The sequence below is a fragment of the Heloderma suspectum genome, chromosome 2 (genome assembly GCF_057233095.1).
Source record: "Heloderma suspectum isolate Gila_16-S chromosome 2, 16-S_ref, whole genome shotgun sequence".
Classification (NCBI taxonomy): domain Eukaryota; kingdom Metazoa; phylum Chordata; class Lepidosauria; order Squamata; family Helodermatidae; genus Heloderma; species Heloderma suspectum.
Genome location: NC_139459.1, coordinates 301,555,128 through 301,580,879, shown reverse-complemented (window position 1 = coordinate 301,580,879; position 25,752 = coordinate 301,555,128). Strand labels below are relative to the sequence as shown.

The 25,752-nt window shown below is 46.3% G+C and overlaps 1 protein-coding gene across 4 annotated transcripts in view; it reads right to left on the bottom strand.

Annotated features, from left to right (window-relative positions):
* The window catches only part of NCKIPSD (NCK interacting protein with SH3 domain), a 192,982-nt gene extending 169,232 nt beyond the window's left edge, over positions 1-23,750 (bottom strand). The window contains exon 1 of one of the 4 annotated variants that reach the window (XR_014788530.1): positions 23,434-23,750. Coding sequence is in view for 2 of the 4 variants with exons in the window: in XM_084840138.1 (XP_084696264.1) it covers positions 23,434-23,604 (171 nt within the window). In the remaining 2 variants the exon portion in view is untranslated. The remainder of the gene's footprint in view (positions 1-23,433) is intronic. The other 3 variants (XM_084840138.1, XM_084840141.1, XM_084840139.1) reach the window with 3 other exon arrangements.
* Positions 23,751-25,752: the final 2,002 nt, after the last annotated feature.

The following is a 25,752-nucleotide window of genomic DNA, read 5'->3' as shown; positions in this document are numbered from 1 at the left end:
AGCCCTCAGGGCTGGGCTTCTCAGTAACAAGGTCTATCTAGGCCAGTAACATCTACTCTGACTGACAGCTGCTTTCTTAAACCTCAGGTAGAGGGCTCCCCCCCCCCCCAATCTGATACCAGAAATCTTCCCATGAGAGATACTAAGGACCACGTGCTCTACTACGGAGCGAGAAATGAGAAGCTAAGTACAACAGCAGGCGCTGAAGGTAACACGAATGATTCCTAACAAATGTATGCAAGCCATGGAAGTGCTAGAGATCACATGCTTAAAACATCTTTGCAGTCTCAGCCTCAAGAGAGGACATACAGCAATTCTCCCCAACCCAGTGCTCTCCAAATATGTTGGACTACTACTCTCAGCATCCCCTAGCCAGCCAGGCCGGAGTTGTAGTCCAACACATCTGGAGGGCACCAGGTTGAGCAAGGCTGACATATAACACGGCATTGTCTATAGTCTGCTTAAGAAGGGGGCGCTACTGCTTGAAGCAACTGTGAGGTACCACTGCACGATGTAATGACTGGCTTGGATGACCAATGGTAACATCTTATTTCCAGAGAGCCTTTGGGAGTTGTGATTGGGCCAGCTCCAGAGTAGCAGCTGCTCCACATCTCACTTCCTTCCTTGCAGGGATCTCTCGAGCCAGGGTGGGAAGCGGAACCCTAAGTATTCCCCAGTAGAAAAGCAGGTAGGCAGGCTCATCTCACATCTACCATGCAAGACTGCATGGCTACTTGGAAGCAAGTAGGGAAAATACAGAAGCCTGGCTCTGCCCCTGCCTCCAGACTGGCCAGACGTCTCAAGTGCAGGATAACAGCTACAAATGCAACTGTTGAAATGGGCGCTGTGCAATAAGTCCTATGCACAGAGTCAGGGGACACCTAAGTCTCAGCGTCTCCTTTGGGCAACCCTATTTCTCACATTATGGGAGCTTCTCTTCTAGTGTAGCTTAATTATCTCTGCTGTAAGGCAACATGTCAGTAAATGTTAATCATTTCATTTAGCACCAACGGCAACTGCATTTCTCTTCAGTGCTTTACATTCTAACTGAGCGTGTTATGGTTTTACACACATTAATTCGCACTCATGAGGGAATGAAAGCATTATTGAATTTTTGTTTAAAAAGAAGAAAAAAGGGGGGAAAGGAGCTAGGATACATACGCATTAAATGACTTTGCAAGTCATAATTCAAAAGACTTCAAGAAGAGCCAGAATTTAAGATTACATATGTTCATGCTTACCTTATCAAACATCAGTAGACTACTCTAACATTAACTTCAACAGTGAAGGCGCTACACTTCTAAATGGTTTGTGTTGCCTCTGCAGTCTGGGTTAAATTACTCTGATACTCTTTGATTTATCCACCAATACCAAGTGGAAAGTAGCAGTTATCCCATATTCCCTTGCATTGAGTAAGGGACCATGAATAGTCACTGCTTACACACGCACACACTCACTCACTGACTCTTCAAGTATTTCTGTCAGGAAATCACAAATACCTTCTCTCTAACCATGAACCATTCCATTGTTTCCTTGCAGGTTTCCGTGGATGCTTGAAACTACTGCTAGGATCTTCTTACAATCACTGAATACCAAATTGTTAGGGATAAAGGGTAAATCTACAGGACAGAACCACTTCCAGAAGTAATTCTAGGAGGAAATCAGTTGCAGCAGATTGCTAGTACAAACACATCTTCCAGGTGGCCTGCACAAACATGAAAGAGAGCAGTATCGGGGGGGGGGGGTCCCCTTCCAAAGATGTGTAGTGCCCCCAAAATTCAAAAGCAGCAGCAATATACCACTCTGGTTGAAGAGAGACATGATATATAGAGAGAATGAATAGCACGTCCCTTAGCCACGGGTGAGCCTGCCTTCCTTTGTCTCTGCAGTTTGAACAAACTTGCATACCAGGAACATCAGATCCGGTACTGATCGACAGTGAGTGGAAGCAGCTATCAGCCATGACTGGTAAATAGAGCCTCCAGGTTCAGGGGCAGCATGCTACTGAATACCAGTTTCTGGGAACAGGGGGAAAGCAGTAGGGGAAGGGGGGGCATCACATGAGCTGCAAAGCAACATCTGGCTGGCCACTTTTGGAAACAGGATGTTGGACCAGATAGGCCTTTGGTCTGATCCAGCAGGAGTCTTCTGATGCTCTTAAGTCTAAGCATAGCCCAATCCTGCACCAGAGTAGTGGACATTTAAAGTAGGGGTGGGAAACCTCTTTCAGCCCAAGGACCAACTTGGAGAAGCTCTTGGGGGCCACATTCTGGCAGTGGGCGAGGCTGAAGGCAAAAGGGTGGGGCCAAGATACCAGCATATTTTAGCTTAAAGCGCTTACTAAGCCTTAGGAGAGGCATTTCAACCTTTCAGGAGGGGGGGGGGAAACTGCACCAAAGCCAGGAAGCCACCATTTGATCAGTGGTTGGGGGAAGGGGTGGAGCCAGGGGAAGGGGCGTGGCCTTCTGGGTAACCTCAGAGGTCCAGGTTGGGACACCAAGCAAGCTAGATTTGGCCCCTGGGCCGAAGGTTCTGCACCCTTGATTTAGAGGAATTCTCTTTTGCTTGTGGCAGGCACTCTGGAGCACAGAAATGATCACTTATCTTTGCAATCTCATTACAGCAACAGTGTTATTCCTATATATATCCATAACAGTATGCTGTGGGTGTGATTTTCACAGATTGCTTGTTGGCAGAGTATTTACTCTCGATTCATTGCATGCCAGGTTTATTCTTGTACGAACAAGCAGGGTAGAAAGGGAGCCTCAGCTATTCTGGCCTAGAATATTTTAGCTCCTCTGTTCATATCTCTTTTCGCAGCTATGCCACCCCAACTGTTAGAATTTCTGTCAACATCTTTTCTACATTTGTTACTACATTTTCTGTTGCTACTTACTCTCACCAATAAGCCAGGTCACTGGATTTTCTTGCATCAATTGTTTCCTCTTTCCAAGTCAGCTATTTATTTGTAAAACCCAAAATATGATAAATGGCTGCCGCTTTCAGAAGAGCCATCTCCAATTCAACTTGTTGCTTTTATCATTCTAGTAACTGGAGACCAATGCTATGGCCAATATCTTTTAGCTATATATAATATGTTATTAATATTAGATACTTTCAAGGGTGGAGCATGTTTGGAAGCAGCTGTACAGAACTACCAGTGAGGAAAGGCAGGCAAAGACATTTTTATTCAATCAGGCATTGGGCTTTAAAGGCCACCTTATTTGTTGAAGTAGGTTTTAGCTGGTGGCTGCTGTTTCTTTCTTTATTGATTTTTTAATTGTGTTTTAAACTGTTTGTATGCTTTAATAATTTGGTTTTTTATCTGTATTTTATTATTGTTAGCCACTCTGAACACTATTTTTATTGGGAAAGTAGGATATAAATTCAATTAATAAATAAACAGACACTGTATTTTAATGCCAGGTCAGAGCTAAAGTAGACGAGATGAAAGATCTGTGACTGAATCTCCCATCTCTTTTGGCTCATAGCAACCACCGAGGGCCATCTCGGTTGGGACTGTGGTGATGGGGCAGGAGTGTAAGTGAGATCAACACAGGAGACTGTGGAGAGTGTTTACTGCTTTCACGGCACAGAAATTAAAGCAAGAGCCTTAACTTGCAACTCCCATGCTTTTGGGTGCAAGGATGAACTGGTAAGAGCTGGAAGTCTTCTCTTAAACTAGAATTTCTTTTGTTGCCTTTTTAAAAAGGGAAATTAACTGAATTACATAAACCTACTCTGAGGTGGCGAAATGTAACTTCACTGTAGCTCTACAGTAGTTAGCATTTGTGGAAAGGATCCAACGGTGCCTGGTCAACAGCACTATTCATGTTCCACTAGCAGAAACCAACGCTTGTGCAACATCGGTGACACTAGCTACCAATAGCACAACGTTGACAGCGATTCCTGGGAAACCTGTTGTGCTAGTAAGCACTATTGATGTTGCACAAGCATCAGTTTCTGCTAGCACAACATAAATACCACTCACAGCTGGATACTGTTGGATCCTTCCTTATTTCTGCATTTTAATGTATCAAAATCACTTTAAATCAGCCTTGCAAAAAAGTAAGCCATTTTTACTATCCGCAGGTTAGTAACTGTTTATATTATAATCAGAGTTTGTCACTAGTTCAACCAGTACATTAGGCACACGATTCTGCAACATCACCAGTTATTGCCACATTGGCCCAAATTGGGGGGGGGGGGGATAAAGCTGAGACAGAAGACCTCTTCAGGTGTTCTTCCTCCCATGTTGAACAAACACATAAGGAGGGGAGCGTTCCAGTCCTGCCCCCCTCTGGCGTTGCATCCATCGCCCTGTACACATGGAGGGTGATGGGGAGAGCCTCCACTATCTGTGGGAGCTCTCCACGCAATTACCGCCTGGGAATCAGGCTTCCTGCACTGAGCAGGGGGTTGGGCTTGATGGTCTTGTAGGCCCCTTCCAACCCTAAGATTCTATGAACCCAGGAAAATCATTACAACTAGCCTTATTACAACAACCCTGAAAGATTGTTAAGTACCACAGGTACTTAAGGCGGGGCTGCCAGAGGCTGCTCGGGAAGGAGCCTGGGGAAGGAGGACCAGCCAGCAGCTGCACCGGGTGATCCTGGGCCTGAGCCTGCTTCTGCCCCCGCCCACAGGTACTTAAGGCGGGGCTGCCAGAGGCTGCTCGGGAAGGAGCCTGGGGAAGGAGGACCAGCCAGCAGCTGCACCGGGTGATCCTGAGCCTGAGCCTGCTTCTGCCCCCGCCCACAGGTACTTAAGGCGGGGCTGCCAGAGGCTGCTCGGGAAGGAGCCTGGGGAAGGAGGACCAGCCAGCAGCTGCACCAGGTGATCCTGGGCCTGAGCCTGCTTCTGCCCCCGCCCCCGCCCACAGGTACTTAAGGCGGGGCTGCCAGAGGCTGCTCGGGAAGGAGCCTGGGGAAGGAGGACCAGCCAGCAGCTGCACCGGGTGATCCTGGGCCTGAGCCTGCTTCTGCCCCCGCCCACAGGTACTTAAGGCGGGGCTGCCAGAGGCTGCTCGGGAAGGAGCCTGGGGAAGGAGGACCAGCCAGCAGCTGCACCAGGTGATCCTGGGCCTGAGCCTGCTTCTGCCCCCGCCCACAGGTACTTAAGGCGGGGCTGCCAGAGGCACTTAGCGTCGCACTTGGAGTCGCGTAAGATCTGAAGACTCACCCACCTGCCTCTCCAGAGACACCAGCAGCCACAACACCAGCAGCAAATAGCAGCAGCAGCAGAGGGCAGCAGCTTTAAAGACCAGGGGAAGGGGCAAACGTGGACTATCTGCTCCTTCTTCGCTGCTGTTCTCTTTTATCTCTTTTATATTCTTTTAAACTGTTGTATATCTTATATCTTAATATTTTAATATGTGCCTGGGAGGACTATTGGACAACTCAGGGGGTGGGGGAGGTGCCACCATAACTGTGGTCACGGGCAGGGGGAGGTATGGCGTTGGGGGATTAACAGGCCAGATGAGGAGAAGAGGGGCTAGACACCTTACAGCTGTCCCCTCTTCTGGTTCTTCCCCCAACCTGATGGTTCCTGGCAGCCTTACCAGTCTGCCCTCGGGTCTGGTGGTGCTGCTGCTGAATGCCAGGTCGGCCCAAAATAAGACCTCCCTCATCCATGATTTGATTGTGGATGAGGGGGCTGACCTGGCATGTATTACTGAGACCTGGGTGGGGGAACTGGGAGGGGTCACTCTCTCCCAGCTGTGCCCTGCTGGGTACTCAGTGCAGCACCAACACCGACTTGAGGGTCGGGGAGGGGGGGTTGCCGTGGTCTATAGGAATTCAATCTCCCTCTCCAGGCTTCCTGCTCATTCGAGTGCAGATCTTGAGTGTCTGTACCTTGTGTTGGGTACCCGGGACAGATTAGGGATTCTGTTGGTGTACCGCCCACCCCGCTGCCCATCGGACTCCCTGCCTGAGCTGACGGAGGTGGTCTTGGACTTGGTGTTGAGGACCCCCAGGATGATGGTCCTGGGGGATCTCAACTTCCATGCCGAGGCCGCTGTATCCGGGGCGGCTCAGGACTTCATGGCCGCCATGACGACCATGGGGCTGTCCCAACATGTCATCGGCCCAACGCATATAAAAGGAAACACGCTTGACCTGGTTTTCTCGACTGGGCAGGAGGATGGTGATCTGAAAGTAGAGGAATTAACATCTGTCCCTTTGTCATGGTCAGATCACTTCCTGCTGAGGTTTAGACTTCTGGCGGCCTTTCCCCTCTGCAAGGGTGGGGGACCTATCAAAATGGTCCACCCCCGGAGATTAATGGATTCCGATGGATTCCAGAGGGCTCTGGGGGATTTTCCTGCTGGTATGGCTGGTGCTCCTGTCGAAGCCCAGGTCGCTCTGTGGAATGCAGAGATGACTCGGGCGGTTGACACGATCGCACCCAAGCGCCCTCTCCCTCTGAGCAGAGCCCGGCCAGCTCCTTGGTATACACCTGAGCTGAGGGCAATGAAGCAAGAGGGGAGACGGCTAGAACGCAGGTGGAGGAAAACTTGTGCTGAGTCTGACCGAACACAGGTAAGAGCCCACTATCGAGCCTACTCTGTGGCGGTGAGGGTGGCAAAGAGGCAGTTCTTTTCCACCAGCATTGCATCTTCTCAGTGTCGTCCAGCGGAGCTTTTCCGAGTGGTTCGCGGCCTCTTACATTCTGGGCCAGGGAGAGAGACGGTGGAACCCTCGGTAGCACGCTGTGACGAGTTTGCGCAGAACTTTGAGGATAAAGTCGCTCAGATTCGTCATGAATTGGACACCACCATTAATGCAGTTCCATTGGTAGAGGCGTTCAGAGCACCGTCTGGTCCAGTTTTATTGGATGAGTTTCAGTTACTGAGGCCTGAGAATGCGGACAAGGTGCTTGGCCAAGTCCGATCGACCACTTGTGTGCTTGACCCTTGCCCTTCATGGCTTATTAAATCAAACAAGGAGGGGTTGTCCAGCTGGGTCCAGGAGGTTGTAAATTCCTCCTTGAGAGAGGGAGTGGTGCCTGCTGCTTTAAAAGAGGCAGTAATTAGACCACTCCTGAAAGCCTAATCTGGACCCAGAGGATGTTAATTATAGGCCAGTGGCCAACATCCCCTTCCTGGGCAAGGTGCTTGAGCGGGTGGTTGTAGGACAGCTCCAGGCACTCTTGAATGAAACGGATTATCTAGATCCATTTCAATCGGGCTTCAGGCCTGGTTTTGGAACGGAAACTGCCTTGGTCGCCCTGTGGGATGACCTCTGCCGGGAGAGGGACAGGGGGAGTGCGACCCTGTTGATTCTCCTGGACCTCTCAGCGGCTTTCGATACCATCGACCATGGTATCCTTCTGGATAGGTTGTCTGGGTTGGGAGTTGGAGGCACTGCACTACAGTGGTTCCGCTCCTACTTGGATGGCCGATTCCAGAAGGTGGTGCTGGGGGATTATTGCTCTGTGCCATGGCAATTGTGCCATGGGGTTCCACAGGGCTCTATTCTATCCCCCATGCTGTTTAACATCTACATGAAACCGCTGGGGGAGGTTATCCGGAGGTGTGGGCTGAGGTGCCATCAATATGCGGATGACACCCAGCTCTACCTCTCTTTCTCATCAAACCCAGGTGAGGCAGTGGCTGTTCTGAACCAGTGCCTGGGCACGGTAATGGACTGGATGAGGGCTAATAAACTGAAACTCAATCCAGACAAGACGGAGGTACTGTTAGTGGGTGGTTCGTCTGCCCGGCTAGGTGATATTCAACCTGTTCTGGAGGGGGTTGCACTCCCCCTAAAGGATCAGGTTCGTAGTTTGGGGGTGCTCTTGGAGCCAGAACTGTCACTTGAGGCACAGGTGAACTCAGTGGCACGGAGCACTTTTTATCAGCTTAGGCTGGTATACCAACTACGCCCTTATCTGGACAGAGATAGCCTAGCTACAGTTATCCATGCTCTGATAACTCCTCGTCTGGATTACTGCAATGCGTTATACGTGGGGCTGCCTTTGAAAACGGTCCAGAAACTTCAGCTGGTCCAAAATAGGGCAGCAAGATTGTTAACAGGGACTGGCCTGCGAGCTCATATTACGCCAGTACTTTTCCAGCTGCACTGGCTGCCAGTCCATTTCCGGGCCCGATTCAAAGTGCTGGTGTTAACATTCAAAGCCCTTAACGGCTTGGGGCCAGGTTACCTGAAGGATCGCCTCCTCCCATATGTGCCTGCCCGGACCTTAAGATCATCATCAGCGACCCTTCTCCGTGAGCCCCTGCCAAAGGAAGTGAGGCGGGTGGCTACTAGGAGGAGGGCTTTTTCTGTTGTGGCACCCCGGCTCTGGAATGAGCTCCCTAGTGAGGTTCGCCTGGCGCCTACATTGTACTCCTTTCGGCGCCAGGTGAAGACCTTTTTATTTTCCCAGGCATTTTAGCTTTCTAAATTTTTATCTTTGCTGTTTTAAATCTGTATTTTAAACTCCTGTACTGCTGCTAGGTTTTATTGTGGTTGTATTGTTATATTGTGGTTTTAATGTTCTATATATTTTAAATTGTTTTATTGTGTGTTGTTTGGTTTTAGTTTTTGTGAACCGCCCAGAGAGCTTCGGCTATTGGGCGGTATAGAAATAAATAAATAAATAAATAAATAAATAAAAATAAGATAGCTTGCTGTTATCACAGATAGCAAATCAAGGGAATCCACAGCAGAGCACTCACAGCTCAAGGAATGAACCAAGCCTGAGACTAGAACAGAAGGCACAATATAGATAAAAATATAAATATGTGGAAACCATGTGCACATTTTATAGATTTCGGGAATAGAGATAGGCCAGTGTGACTGACCAATGTGAACTCAATCATATACACATGTAGCTCCCCACCATCCCCTCTACCCTCACACTTTGTCCTTCCCATCTCTCATACATAAACACAAAGCAACCTCCCTCTCTCCCTCTCCCTTCCACACATGCACACGCACGCATGCACACACTCGCACGCACACACACAGAAAGACACAGGATGCTGCCCACCTCACACACACATACACACACAGATGGCTACCTGTGCCGCAGTTTGCTCCATCCAGTGGCAGTGAATCCAGGCCCCCCTCCTCCTCCCAAATTTGTCTGGCATTGGGTCTTGGGCCTCCCCCACCCCACAAAACAGCTGTCATTGTAGTAATGTAGAGCACAGTTGCCAAGGTCAAAGCAAACTTGGATGTCGCTTTGGCCATTCTACCATTGTGAGGCAGGTTCCTCCTGGAATTCAGTCTGCACAACAGACAGGTGCTGCGTAACATGCCTCCATTCTCTTTCCATTAAAACATGTTTATTAAAAGTTTAAACCTACACAACGGATTTTCACCAACCCTACAACACACTTGAATGTAAGGCATAATCTAAACTGCCAAAAGCAAAAATTTAAGGTATGGGTTTGGAGTGGGGGGGAAGAGAGGTTACAAAAACTGGTCATTAACAATGACACACCTCAATGAAAAACTATTAAATTGCTATAACTTGGCCATTCATCGTTAAAGTTTATCGAGACACCCCTTGCCAAGTAAACTCCTGATGCCAAATTTTATACTGATAGAAAAACCATCTGCTTTTTTGACAAAGAGAACTCTCAGGCCTTGTAAATGGTAAAATGTTGGGCAAACAAGGGTGCTATCATCCCTTTGCTGCTGCAGTTCCATAAAAAGAAACAAGGAACAAAACGTAGCACTGAAATTCAGTGATAAGTCACAAAAACAGAAATGTAGAGAGCTGCGCAGAACTGAATAAAGACATTTACAAAAGAAAACCTCTCAAATGTCTTTACTACTACATTGAGCCTGCAAAGCTTTGCACTCTGATCTGGGAGCAAATCTACTGAACACAGTGGAACTTACTTCTGGGCTTAAGAGAGTGGTGTAGGACACCAGTCCAACTCTGCACATGGCTCTTCGAGCTCCCACAGGACAGAAGGGGGAAAGGCACAAGCTTCCGGTTTCCTGAAGGGGAAGGGTCTCACTCAGAGATCAAAGAGAGTTCATTGCCTACCTTTTTGACCTTAGGTACTGCCACTAAGATTCTTTTTCCTGCCCTCTTTAATGCTAAAAAAGCAACAAAGGTTTTAACTGCCAATATATGTAATAGAGCTGTCAGAGCTTGAGTTTGATCCTCAAAGGCTTTGATTAAAGCAGGGAGATCAGAGCAAGGCAGAAGCTACAAACGCTGCTATAATCCATGGGCAATGACTTCATTTTCTCTAAAGACAAGACTTGAAATTAGACTAATAAACTAGGAGGAACAGCTCCTTTTTCAGAACAGACATTACAGAGGTACCTCCTTTATCACAAAAATCCCCTACTCTACTAGGAAGGAGTATTAACTCCACTGTGCATGCCTTAAAATAACCCATTATGAATCACACAACAGTGCAAACCAAGGCAATCAAAAATCAAATTCCCACATTGGCAAAAAATGTCCAATCAAAAGCAAGAGTGACAATTCCTCACTTTAGCCCATGTGAAAATGCAGCACTCCCAAACTCAAGCCATGATGAAGAGGCTGGAAGGAAGTCATGGAATTGTGTTCTCCCTTTCCCCACCTTGCACTTCTCATCTCAATTTCCACCTGCCTTTCACTGTATAACAGTGAAATCCTATACATATCTACGCAAAAATCAGTCCTGTTGAGTTCAATGGGGTTTACTCCCAGGTAAGTGGGTATAGGATTGCAGCCTAAGATGCACATCTGCACTGACCTTTATCGGCGCCTTCTAACTAGGGTTTGCAAACAAGCTTCTAGTCACAAGAGGAACTATAGACAGCTAACCATGGTTAAGAGATGTAACTCAAACATGGTTAAGAACATCTGGGGAAAGGCAAGTAGTACTCACATGGTAGATACAATTTAGCTCTCTTAACTGTGGTAGAGATGGGGAGCATTATGCCAGCACCAGACCAAGGTGAGTACATTAAGCCTTGCTGTTTAAGAGGAAAAATCGATATCTATCACCTCACTGAAAGCAAAACAATGTGCTTTTAAATAAATAAATAAATAAAAAATTTAGATCTATGTGTTTCCTCCACCTTATCAGGAACTGGGCACTGTTGGATAGATGGGGCAAGCTGTAGGGAAGAAAAATCTTGTGAAAGTAGACAAATTTCCCTATACATCCCTTAACCAGCAAAGGGATGATAGCACCCGGTTTCCCAGTTGGGAAAGAGGAAGTTGGCACTGTGCTTTTGGCTCAAACCAAAGTACGCTAGTATAACATAGCACAGTGGACAAGAATATGAGCTGGGATCAGGGGTCCACACATTTTAGCCAGCCCAAAGCTGTGTCTGCTGTGACCAGAGGGAGGGCCAGGGTCTTGTCTGACATGATCCATCAGCCCCAGCAGACTGCGAGTGGTGAGCCCCTGCTTTGCTCTGAGCTGGGGAGGCAAACGGGGGCTCACCTCTGTGGCAAAGGGCCTCAGAAAGCAGTGAAGTGTCTTGTTTTCCAAGAGTCTCCAAGACTCAGTCTAGCATGAGGGATCTTCTCCTAAGCAAGAGTTGGTCAGGTCTCCCCCTGAAGCAGCACTTCCTGCTGAGACATTGGGATGCAACAAAGTCTTACTGCTTTCAGAGTGCCTCCGAAAGTATCCTGCAGAGAGGGGGAGTCCTTCCCTGTTTTCAAACCTAGACACATGGCTCTCAGACTAAAAGATGTACTTCTTCCAGCGAGCACATCTGTGAATCCTTGACAGGCAGGAAACAGCATAGAAGCAACCCTTGGTTTTAGCTTCAGTTGCCGTTTTCTCTTCTCCTATTCCCCAAGAACTTGGTAAATTTCTGAAAATGTAGGAAAGACAGGAGGAACACTGGTAGACAAGACAGCTGGTGCAGCCATTACAAATAGAAGCACCCTTCGGGGATGGGATATGGCTTGGGGATTTCTGAACTAGGAATGTATGTCACTCCTCCCACAATTTCTGAAATTCTCCTCCCTAAACATTGCTTCAATTGAATTCCACTCTTAGAATCTGGCAAAAGAACTGTTTCACAGCCCCATGTACTATTCCAGTCTTCCCCTACCTGGTGCCCCTCCAGATGTGTTGAATTACAACTCCCATAATCCCCAAAGCTGCTCTACTCCTTCTGCTGTCCATTCCCTTTAGCCTCCTGGCCTTACCACCAACTCCTACTCCCCAGTTCTCACTCCTCTGGCTCCTTTTGATTGCCCCCCCACACACACACACTTTTATTGCCACTCTGAAGAAGTCTCCCTCGTTATTGCTCCCTCATCCTATACCATATTTTTTCCATATTTAAGTACATCATTCCCCCTTTAAATCCTTCTCAAGGTTAAGGCTTCTCCCCATTTCTCAAACTCCTCTGAAAACTAGGCTATTTGGGATCACTCAAAGCACTAGTCTTTTAAGGACTCTTTCTACAATCAGCTCTGTGAAATGCTCCAAGACTCAGGCATAAAAGAAAGGTTTGAAATGACCTGCCACAAAGAAAATCCAGTGCTCAAATGTACCAGGCCTGTTTCACCTATTTGCAGCTACTCACATGACTGACCATCCCTAAACCAACCACATTGGCAGAGCTACATATCATGAGTTATTTGCAAGAGAACCTTTTTGCATGGTCCAGATGGATTAACCATATCAATGCAAACCCTTGTTTTCCTGGAATTGCCCCGGCATGGTTAAAATCCAACTGAGCTGCATGATAAGCCACTCATGTGAACAACTTTCCATGTGGAGCTCTGCTGCAATGGGCTGTCCACATGGCTGCTTACACGCATACAATGGATCACAGAGTTTCAAAACAGATGAATATTTTACTGGCCATTTCCCTGAATTGAATAGAGAGGCTACTATGACAGCCAAACCAGCCTTTTCTTCATCTCATTCTCAGATACAACAGTCCTACAAACAACAGAAATGGATAAGAATGCCATTTCTTGTCTTGATCTCAACAGCCGAGGAAGAGCCAGTATTGCTCCCACTGTCATTTTCGCAAATAGATATCCTGTGTAGCCATGGTGTAACCCAGACCATCACAATCTAAAAGTTTAACTTGGCAAAAATCCAGATTCCCATTAAGTAATTACATGTTTCACTATTAAGATAACGTATGGACTGTTTAACCTAGATGTACGACCCTCATTTGTTACACTGGGGCTTTCTTTCCTATTCAGCAACTCTTCACTTCCTTGACACAAAGAATAAATCCCTTTCTCCCAAGGAAGCTTTTAAATTGATTTCTTTTATTACTTCATATAAAACTTCAGTCTAGTACCATAAATTATTCTCTGCCTCAGATGAAAACCTCCATTGTAGTCTCCTCACTTTTCTGCTGTTCACAACCTATTTAAGTATCACTCTTGCTCATAGAGATCTTCCAGCAACTGGCACCCTCCCATTTAATCAGAAGCTGTGAAGTTCTTAGGCTAGTTTCGCTACCACAACAGCTGCCTTGCATTAAAGTCACTGGCAGCATTTATTGGTGCACTCTCAATAACTCTGAGCAATTAACTGGGTGCTGCTGGCACCTATACACTTCATACTTTTCAGCTGTAGCACCTGTTAGCTCCATTGTTCCCTCCAATACCACTGATCTAAAATCCTGTGTCCAGAAACCTGGCCAACACTCTCCAAATACTAAGGACTTGCTTATGTTAAACACTGCCAGTATCGCTCCAGCTGAGTAAGTGGTAGTTCACCAGATCTTTATGGGGTTTACACACCCATTTCAAGGCTTTATATATGTAACAAATATTTTATTGCAGTCGGTAACAGTGAAGCAGTCATGTTTGTTAACTCCTGAAGTTGGTTCATGAGGGTCCCTAAGCCAGATTGGGACTGTAGCATAGGTAGGGGAAGTATTTCATCCTCTCCTCCATTGCATTTCTGATGAAAATGGTCCCTCTGAAGCAGCTATCTGCCCCAAGAGAGAAGCTGCTACAGCATGAACAATAGCTTCCCTTCCAGGACAAGTAGCAGCTTCAGGGGGACTTTTCATCATGGTAAATAGCACAGAGGAAAGGCTCATCCCTTACCCACACCCACCCCACACACACTTTGCAATGGCTTCTATTTTAAAAAGATCTAAAGATATGTAAATGCAATCATGCATTTAAGATATTGTGTACTTTGGCCCTGACATGGGGAAACAATACAGTGCATGACAAATATCATGGACCATGGAGGGTTCCCAAATGCAAGAAGCAATAAAACAACTGGGATAGGTAAACTAGGGAAAATGAATAATATCCAAAAGGTCTGATAACATTAACTACACAGGCAACAAAATACAGTCATTAAGCAATAGAAGAGAGCAAAATCAAGTTGTATGATCATATCATTCAATACCAGAAATAATCAGTGCACGACAAGTATCATGGAACATGGTGGGTTCCCAAGAGCAAACGTTCTTCCATACCGCCAGTTCCAGAATTTCTGTAAGAGTATCTTAATGGGTTTTAATGCTGTGAATTGCCCGGAGAGCTTCGGCTGTTAGGAGGTATAGAAATGTAATAAATAATTCCACACCACCACCAGTCAGTGTGATGAGCAATGCAGCCAGTCACTGGCAAAATACAAAGATACACATTTGCTAAAAGAGAAAGAAAGATTTCCAAATAAAAACTGCTGTGCATTTTTTCTCTTGATGTGCAGTAGTATCTGGGATATTGTAGATCAGCTATAAAGGAAAAGTGCAGGCAGCGCTAGCAGGGGTAATATCTTAATTTAAGATGGGGATCTCACTTTAAATGACATTATTTCAATTGTCCTGCTGTGATCTCAGTTCATCACTCCCACTGGGAAGTTCTATCACGGAGGAGGTTTTCGTCCTTTGACTGTAGCTCTTACAGCCTGTGGAGTCTACCTGGAACCTGACTGCATTATTAATGAAGGTAGCTGCTGGGTTATTTTTTTTTTTGCAACAGTGACTCTCACTGGAAACACATCCTCTCTTTCATCTCAACACATTGTCACTTATCATTAGATGCAATGTTCTTGCAGTGAGCCCTGGCAACAAAAATTACCTCTTAGCATCTTGCCACTAAGTAACATCAATATTCTTATTAAATGAACAGATGTAAGAACAGACAGCTCTTGAACCCTTAAGCCACTTCCTTGGTCAAACACTCACAGGCTTTGTAACAAAGATTTGGTTCATTTCCCGATGTTATTACTGTCATCTCTGAGCCAACACTTCAACATCACAACAGATGCACACTTACATTGTAAAGTCTCTTTAAAGTATTCTAATGTACTCTACTCTCCGATTGTAACAAAAACACATTTCAAGGGTCCCATGTTCACTTCAAGTCACCTCCCCAAATCATTCGTCTGTTTCCTTAAATTACCTAATCCTTTTTCAAAACTACAAAAGTTAAGGGTGCAATCCGATGCTTGTTTAGACAGAAAGAAGTCCTACGACTCCCAGCATTCTGGAAGTTGTAGGACATATTTCTGTCTAAACGTGCATATAGGTATGCCCTAAGAGAGTCAATTTAAGTAGCAATCCTGGGCCCAAGTGTCAGTATATTCTTCCCTCAAAAGACTTAATATGCACCTAAGTGGGCAACAAATCACAGTTCCAACTTTTATTCTATCAGTCATTTTATTTCTACTTATGTATTTCTTTTTATTTAAAGCATTTTTATGCTGCCCTTCCTCAAAATCAATTATAGGGAAGTTTACAAAGTTAATCACAATACAAACACAACACTGCAAATAAAAGATGAGACCGACACATCAAACAGCAGTCATCAATACTTAGAAGTACTTTAAAAGCCAGAACAAATGAAAAGATTTCTGCTTGATGTCTAAAAAACAGACACGCTGGTGCCAGGAGAGGGTGTTCCTTAATAGAGGCACTAGAGCCAAAAAAAACCCCTCTCCCTAGTTGTGATCCACTTCATTTCAGACAGGGAAGGCACGCAGAGCAGAGCATTAGCAGATGAGCTTAGAGTGGGCGCAGCTAGACATGGCAGTAAGCGCTCCATCTACAGAGTAGTTATGCAGACCTTTTATTTGGTATGATTTCTGAAGTACAAAGCTTTTGCTTCCATTCAAGAGATTGTAATGTATCCACACCATTTACTTCAGGGGTGGGTAGAGAGGAGATCTCCAGATGTTTGGGACTTCAACTCTCAGTGCTCTTGATCACGGGCTATGCTGGCAAGGGCTTCCGGGAGTTGAAGTCCCAAACATCCGGAGATCTACCTTCTGCCCACCCCTAATTTACATCACAGCAGAGATGTTAGCTTAAGCCCACCCCATTTATCGTTTGTGCAACAAGCAGGTACAGTCTGCCCCCAACCTTGATTTTGAAGTATCTGGCTAAGATGCCCACCAAGGAAATAAATCCCAGCTGAACCAATAACTATTCTTTTGAACTAAGGAAAAATTAACCAAAAAACTGTTAAGGTCTTTTTCCATCTTAATGTTTGCTACTTTAAATTGTTACCATTGACATACGATCAGAGTGGCTGTATATACACACAACATAAAGGTGGAGAGAATTTAGAGAAACACCAAATCAAGGTAATTTCAAGTTGCAACAGACTGGACACTGCCTCCTAGCAATTGATGCCTCAAGCTCATGAGGCCTAAAACGGTAAAGGTGTCCCCAACTAGTCGTGTCCGACTCTAGGGTGTGGTGCTCATTTCCATTTCTAAGCCGAAGAGCCAGCGCTGTCCGAAGACACTTTCGTGGTCATGTGGCCGTGCACGGAACGCTGTTACCTTTCCTGCCGAAGCGGTACCTATTTATCTACTTGCAATTTCTTGCTTTCGAACTGCTAGGTTGGCAGAAGCTGGGACTGAAGACAGGAGCTCACTCCGTCACGCAGCACTTGGGTCTCGAACTGCTGTCCTGCCGACCTTCCAGTCTGCAGTTCAGCGTCCTAACCACTAAGCCACCGCAGCCCCTATCATGAGGCCTAGCTGTGCTCAAAAAAAAATTCCAACGAAGGCATCTTGTTTAGATTTAAAATCAATGGATGGAAAACTTAACATATCATTGAAGTTGGTGGCTAATTATCCTGCAACATAGAATGTTATGATTAGGCCAACTAAATTCCACTGTAAGTACCTACCAGAATAGACTCTTGGGAGAAATGTCTTCAGGGTGGCAAGGAAAACAGTCAGGACTAAACCAACCAAGTAGAGTAGCAACCCAATTAACAGTGAGTTGCTACAGAATTAAACCATGCATACAGAGTGAGCCAGAACAGCTAGCTTTCTGGCACTCAATAAATAATAAAATAACCTCTTATGGAAAGCACTCATATCAAAGATGAGACCGTGGAGAAGTATTGGTAATCGGAAGCAGAACTAATCACTTGTGAATTTGTTACTCTGGCTCCCAAATCCTTTTAAAATGCAATACAACAGTCTTCCCTGGTGCCCTCCAGCTGTGTTGCAGTACAACTCCTATCATCCCCAGCCAGCAGTCAATGGCTGAAATACAGAGTACCACAACTAAAAGGGAAAATGTTAAGAGATGGTCCACTGGGTGTTGGCCTTCTGTCTGCAGACAAAATGATCACAAGAAATTGACCCAAAACACATTTGAGGGGGTAGAAAACCCCTTCTAAAGGCAAGTCTGATGCACTGATCCTCAAATCTGAACCAAAACAAATTTGAGGGGATGCTTTTTTTATTGCACACATAGGCAGGAATGAGCTGGCCTTTAGCTTCACACTAGGCAAGGTCAGAGCAGAGTCTGTGCCTCCCTACTGAACCCCCCTTTCACATGTGCAATTATTTCTAAAGTTACAAAAGCTGTTTACAAAAAGCCATACCTACATTTTGGAAAGAGGTCTTGGAGCTTCAAAATGAGCCCTTAATGAATGTTGTAGGTAATATCTCGCTTGATGGTAAAAAGAACAAGTACAGATTTTACAGGAAATGTGACTTCCAACTAATTTTCAGACAGGCGTGGCCCTGCCCCAGTAACAGAAAAAAAAATAAATCTGGCTGTAGATACAGTTTAACATGTAGGATGACTGCAAAATTTCAACAAAACCCGTGACTATGAGGCAACCCTCGTCTGTCAATTTGTAATGGACTGCCACCAAAGTAACCTGGCCAGAGTGACTTTTTCTTCTTCCCAAGACAAGGATACCTGGTTCCCTCCCCACCATTAAAGCTGCAGGCAACAGAGTTGGCAAAGGTAATCATCACCAGTTGAGATCCCAAAGAGCAGGGTCCAGTAGCATCTTTGTCCAAGCCCAAAGACCCCGATATAGATACACCACAACAAGGAAGGTGCCAACACTGCATTTTCCAAAAGGGTCCCACATCTCCAGAATCTGTATTTTAAATTTAACTCCAAGCTATTAGGTTGGGTATGAATGTTCATGTTAAATGGTAGGCATTAAATGTGTTATCACGTTTAACACATGTGCAGCCTGATCCCTTGCATGTTTATTCTGAAGCAAGTTCCACCAAATTCAATGACGGTTACTCCCAAATAAGCACATGTAGGATTACAGTCTTTTTAGGGACATACAGATTTGACTGAGAGATAAATATAAATACAATGTTGTCCCACTTTTCACCTCCTTAACGCAAAGTGGCTAACATAATCCAGCCAAATCATCATCAGAATAGATATAACAGTAGTCTACATCATCATAAAAGAAATAATTACTACAAACAGCATAAGAAAACACTTAGAAAACCATCAATAAATAATACGTAACAACTTAAACAGCAACTGAGCTAAAAGCTTGCAGTAAGAGCAATGCCTTCAAGTGCCAGAGCACCAGTAAAGAAAAAGACAAATCTACCTTCTTGGGGTAGGGTGCTGCCACATAAAAGGCTCTCCTACACATTGCCACCAACCATACCTCAGAAGGCTTTGGTACATACAAGAGGCCTGTACCAACACATCTCAAAGGTTCACATGGTAGGAGATAGCTTCAGGTAGCTTGGTTCCAAGCTGTTTAGGGCTTTCAAGGTACCAGCACCTTGAATTGCACCCAGTTGATGCAATAAAGGGGTTGCATGTTCTGGTCAAAATACTGGCTGCAGCATTCTGTACAAGGTTTCCAAGCATTTTTCAAGAGCGGACCCACAAAAGGAGTTACAGCAGTCCAATGTTAATAATGCATAGCCTAGTCTGACTGTACCAGGAATGGATACAGCTGTTGATGAGAGTGCTGGACTGGGAGCCAGGAGATCTGGGTTCTAGTCCCCACTCGGCCATGGAAGCTCACTGGGTGACTTTAGGCCAGTCACAGACTCTCAGCCCAACCTATCTCACAAGGTTGTTGTGAGGCTAAAATGGAGAGGAGGAGGATAACGTAAGCTGCCTTGGGTTACTTGCAAGAGGAAAAAAGGCGGGATATAAATATAACAAACAAACAAACATTCCAGGCAACAGCCGTCCTCTGAGCATGCAAGGCTGGGTCTAGAAGTACTCCCAAACTATTTGAAAGAAGCAGCTTGGGGGTCTGCTGGCCCCGGCCTTGCTACTAGATTCTCAGCTGGATAGCTGTGGTCGGGGGTGCTTTTATACCTGATTTAGGGATAAACTGAAATTGCACTCCAAAGGTATTCAGAAGTATAGGAGTTGGAGAAAGACACTTCCACAGTAACCAAAAGCTCTCTACTATGGCAAATAGTACTGAAATAAGGATGGGCAAGTACTAAGAATGCAGTCTGAAGCAAAGCTGCAGAATTTCAAAGCTTGAGGTGAAGGGCAGAATGCCATCTGTTCAGAATAGCAGTTGGGAAAGAACACACAAGTAGGAGAAGTGGCCACCGAAGAGCCAACATCGGGAACTGCCTGAGAGAAACCCCCCAAAGCAGACATCATGGGGAAAAAAGGCTATCTACATGGTCCGTTGTCAGATGTGTTACCCCACAACTCTGGTTGTCATGAAAACCAGGGACTGACACAGAAAAAATGAAGCAGTCGGTCTTCCTCCAGGATCCCACTCAATCACCTATGGCGACCAGGCAAGTGGTTAAATATGAAGCTGGTATAGGCCGCATTTGGATGATCGTGGGTTGTAGGATGGGTAAGAAGCCACCCCTGGCAGTGTCACGTAACCTGATTTGGATGACACGGCAACCCGCGGCACAGGTAATTAGGAAAATGGCAGTTGCACGACCAGCACATGCAAGAGCGGGGGGGGGGGGGAACCTGCAATGTGTTATTTCCCCCACTGATTGTCCAAACTCAGAGTGTCCCACCCAATCACTGATCATTGAACCCCTTTAATCCAACAGAAATATGGCCTAGCTCATCTAGAAAGTTTCAAATGAATCCAACAGAAGGCTCCCTAAAACAAGTTTAGGGATGTAACTATCAACCTTTTCAGACATAGGAGCTACTTTTAAATTCAACACAGGATCCTCTTTCTTTTTACTGTATTTGCCAACCTCTGTCCATGTAAGTTTCACCTTGTCTTGGAAAATAAGACAGAGACAGATATCAACTGTTATATAGAAAAATATTAATAGGACATGTTCAACAAGGTTTTCCCCCCAGGAAAGTTATGCAGATTGATCTATTTTGCAATTTAATTGGTGCAATACATTTAATTGGCACAACTTTATTTATTCTTCAATTTTCTAAACAAACATCCTATTTTTGGAATAAAAATAATGGTCATTTTACTTGAAGAGTGGCTTAGAATTGTTATTAATACAGAGAAGCAGCAGCTGTTCATGCAAATATATGTTCTCTAAAACACGGACACAAATGTTTGCCTATTCCAAGAACAAACTAGAAGTAACATTCGTTCCATAGTTTGCCCTTGCGCAGTTGATTTTTCTTCCACAAATAGCTGGAGTGGGGACGGGGGAACTGAACATCATCAGAAGTGTGGCATGGAGGAGAGGTTTTGTTTTTTAACTCTTTGCCCTCCACCATGATCCCACTCTGATTTTCCTCCCCGCCCCGCCCCCTGTTATTAGCAATGGGAAGAAAGCTCCCATTGGCACTAAGAGGAATTTACTTCCCATCGAGAATGGGAGGTGCAGGAGTGGGTGGGGGGAGGCAATTTCCATCAGGACAACAATGATGGGGACTCCCCCAGTCCTGATCTTGCTCCCCCTCCCTGCGCCGACTATTTGTGGAAGGAAAAAAATCAGCTACACAAGAGGAAACGATGTGACAAATATCACGTCCAATCTGGCCCTTCCTTCTACAAATTATAACCATTAAACATGGTTTTTTAATGCAGCTATTTAAGGCCCAATTTCACATCTCTAGCATTAGAACAAAACACTTTGGCCCAAACTGTGTCTGCTCTAAAGCAAATTCTCGTTTCAATATTTATGCTTTCCCTAGGAATTCTCCACTAAATACACCCCCACGTTAGATCGGGGGGTGTTATAACTCATCACTCTGATTCCTATTTGGGCTGAAGCAATCTGTTCGTTCACTTTCCATAATTGCTAACGTGTCTGACTTGGCTATAATTACTGCCACTATTGTTACAACATTTGTTCAAGCTTAGCCGTCTGGCCCCCTCATCAGTAGTTGGACAGGCCTGTTATTAGCCTCTCTCCGTTATATTCCATGTTACAGAGGCTTGCAACAACCAAGGCTACTCTACCCTACATTCACTGAGTTGCAGTATTCTCCATAGATACAGAAAGCCAGCACCAAAGCCATGTTCCAAACAGCTGCCTGATTATGTGTCTGTGCGCGCGCACGCATACATACATACATATGAGAGTATATAGCAACATAATCAAGTAATGCAGGCAACAGTCAAGCTTTACGCCCTTTGGGATGGCTAACATCCAACACACACACACAAACTCCTCTGGGAATAACACCTTCACATGCCATCCATGTCAATCCACTTCAGCCCCAATGAGCTATGTATCTTGCACAATGTGCCACTGGAGTAACATTCACTAGAGATGGGGAAAGTGGTGCTAGGTTTTTCTCATGGTTTGTATATATCATGAATACGGGCAGCGGGCGGAGGGTAGTAGCCTGCAATTTATCCTTGATCTTGTCCATGCTACAGCTCAATTTTCTGGACTGAAAGTTAATACCTAATGCACGTACGAGTTCCCTTGTTGGACAAGAGACTGGCGTGACCTAAGCATCTTAGGACGCTCCTACCCTGGAGCACTATCCCATCAACTATTCTCCACTGCTTTCTCTTCTCTGCTCATATACCCCCATTGCCATCTATTCTATCAAGGGCATTCTGATGAGTTTCGCCTCACACAGTGGTGCTTGGAATCCCCCTGCTGCCCATCCCTCCTCTTCTTTGCACATTAGTGCAGTTACTAATATAAGGGTAACTGTGTTCTTTGCACTGTGTTCTTTGCAAAACATTCCTTCCATTTTTTAATTTAATTAAAGCAGACAGCTCTAGAAAAGCACAACTGGGCAAAGTGTGTCCCAAGAGTAGGACATGGCCACTGAAGGGCAAGACAGGGACAAACCTCCACGTAAGAACGCCAAAGGCCTGCAAGGGAGAAGTGCGAACACAGTCACCAGAAAATCCTTACTTTGCACCATAAATGAAAGTTGCCCTTCATCTGGTTGTATCTGTGAGACAAGTAGCCCATCTCCCCAATGCTGGAGCGTGCCATCTGACGCACACCAAACAAAGCATACACTGTAGCAACCCATGCGCAGGTTAGCGAGCTTCCATGAACAGCGCCACTAACCTTTTGAGAAGGTGCACACACCATTTCCAACCTGCACCTGGCACCTCTAAGGAGAGTGGGTTAGATCCAGGCTTAGTCTTGCTTAGGTTAGACCCAATGAAATCAATGGGATCATGATCCCAATGGGATCATGATCCCATGATCCCGATGAAATCAATGGGATTCCCAATGAAATCAATGGGATCGATGAAATCAATGGGATCAATAGGGGGTTGGACTCGATGGCCTTGTAGTCCCCTTCCAACCCTACTATTCTATGATGACTAACTTAAATCCCATTGATTTCAATGGCTCGGCTCCAAGCATAACGAAGTCTGGATCCAACCAGCAAGTATAGAGCCAGCTCACCTCATCTCCCCACCATGTCAAGAGTGCTCCTGTGTAAGAAGCTGCCTGAAATCTTCTCATAGGCAGATCACACGCGACAGCCACACGTGCGTGCCACTGGGTACCCAAGGCCAGTTACATCTCCCTCCCTACCACATGTACATTCATGAAAACGTGTGCGACGATCACAGGTGGCTATTTACAGGCTGGCCTCATGCTCTTTCCACAGAGATGATAATGAGGATGCGCGACGCAGACCCAGAGTCGCCCCCGGTGGCATCCTTTCCTCACATCGCAGCACAGACCCAGGCGCCGGGCTCTGCCCTGGCCACCCCAGGCGTGTGTGCGCCCTTTGCGCTCTGGGAGGGGCACATGCCTGGCGAGGCCATCCCAGACCGGCAGCAGGGCAGGAGCCCGGACCCGCGTCCACCTGGAGGCAGCTGCCGCCGCTCCCGCCGCCGCCGCGGCCCCTCGCCCGCCCCCCGCCTGACCTGTAGGCGCTGCAGGTAGGAGGCCGGCACGTAGCCCGTCTCCCCGGAGCCCGCCCGGGTCACCAGCCACCAGTGCTGGTTGCTCCGTTCCAGCAGCAGGAAGGTCTCGCCGGCGGCGAAGGACAGAGAGCTGGGCTCGGCCGAGCGGAAGCCGTACAGGGCCCGGTACATGGCGCTGCTGGGGACGGACGAGGCCTGGCAGGGCGGGGAAAGGCGCGGCCCGGCGCGGCTTCGGACGGAGCCCGCGAGGCAAACGCCGCCGCCGCCGCCGCCGCCGCCGGCTCCTGATGTAAACACCGCGCCGAGCGCTCCGCCTCTGCCCCGGGCCGACGTCACCCGCCCCGCTGACGCCAGCGCGCAGGCACGCCCCCTCCCGTTCTGCGGTACTGCACCGCCACCTGCTGGACCGCGCCCGCGACGGCTCGAACTAGGCGACCTCAGGAGCAAGTCTCTACGGCTGAACCTTCCAGTGGAGGCTGGTGGCTCCGATTTCGGCGGGGCTACGGATCCACTCTGGGTTTCGGTCAGAACCAGCCAGAACTCTAAAGGAGCGACGCAAGGTGCGGCACCTGTTTTGTGGGTGGGGTTCAGCACCTTGGGTAGCTCCTTTAGAGTTCTGGCTAGTTCTAACTGAAACCCAGAGTGGATTCACACAGCCCCACCGAAATCGGAGCCTCCAGTGCACCCTTCCCTACCTCAAGCGCCCTCATTCTTCTCTTCATAGCCTTCCCCATTCATACCTCAAGCGCCCTCATTCTTCTCTTCATAGCCTTCCGCATTCAGGTGCCCTTGGGATGTTTGGGACTACAACTCCCAGCATTTCTGACCATTGACTATGCTGGCTGGGGCTGATGGGAGCTGAAGTCCAAAACATCTGGAGGCCACCAGGTTGTGGAAAGCTGCAATATCCCAACAGTGGTGTAGGGGAGATTCCCCTGTGTTCCCCACACACACAATTGTTTGTTTTTATTTGATTTTTAGTGGTTTTTACTTCATGACCCCCCCAGTCAAGCTTTTATTTTTAAACATTTGATTTTTAGCAGTTTTTAACAGATGAAAGATGCAGGGATGCTTGTAAACTGTCTCCAGTGTACTGAAGGCAATCATGTCAATGAAATAAAAGTGAAAAGTAAGCAATGTTTTATATAATTTTGTAAATTTAAATCATTTTGAATATTTGCATTACAGCATACCCAGAAACATCAAAGAGCATCCACGATCGGGTGGGGGGGAGTAATAATAATTAGGGTTGCAGCAGTAATTTAGGGTGTAATTCTGTACCCACGTACCTCCTGGAAGTTAGCTCAACTGAACTCAATAGGACTGACTTCTGAGTAGGCACATGTAGGATTGCATTGCTAGTTGATCAAGGAGTTGGATTAATCTACTGAAAACCTCTTGATCAATTACAAAGCTGCTCACAGTTTACCAGGCAGCAGTTTTACTGAAGACTGTTAACTAACCTTTTCCAGCTCTACAATATCTTTTTTTAGGTGTTACCAGAACTGGACACAGTATTCCAAGTGTGGCCGCATCACAGATTTGTATAGGAGCAGTATGATATTGGCAGTTTTATTCTCAATTCCTTTTCTAATTATGCCTAACACAGAGTTTGCCTTTTTTTTTTACAGCAGCCACACACTGGGTTGACATCTTCACTGAGCTGTCCACCACAACCCCAAGATCACTTTCCTGGTCAGTCCCTGCTAGCTCAGATCCCATCAGGCTATACTTGAAGTTGGGATTTTTTTGCCCCAATGTGCATCACTTTACACATGCTTTCATTGAACCACATTTGCTATTTAGATGCCCATTCTCCCAGTTTGGAGAGATCCTTTTGGAGCTCTTCACAATCCCTTTTTGCTTTAACCACCCTAAATAATTTGGTGTCATCTGCAAACTTGGCCACTTTACTGCTCACTCCTCGTTCCAGATCATTTATGAACAGGTTGAAAATCATTGGTCCTAATACAGATCCCTGTGGGACCCCACTATTTACTTCCCTCCATTGGGAAGATTTACCATTTAGTCATACTTTCTGCTTTCTGTTCTTTAAGCAGTTACTGATCCATAAGAGGACCTGTCCTCTTATTCCATGACTGCTAAGTTTGCTCAGGAGTCTTTGGTGAGGAACTTGGTCAAAAGCCTTTTGGAAGTCCAAGTAAACAATGTCTACTGGACCACCCAGTCTGTTTCCCGCCTCCCAACTGAGCAGAGCAGAGCAGAGCAGAGGAAGCTGCTCCAACTGGTCCAGGGACTACAGAAGCAAGCAAGCTCCCAGAGAGCAAGTGACCAGAGTGAGCAAACGGGGAGCAAACA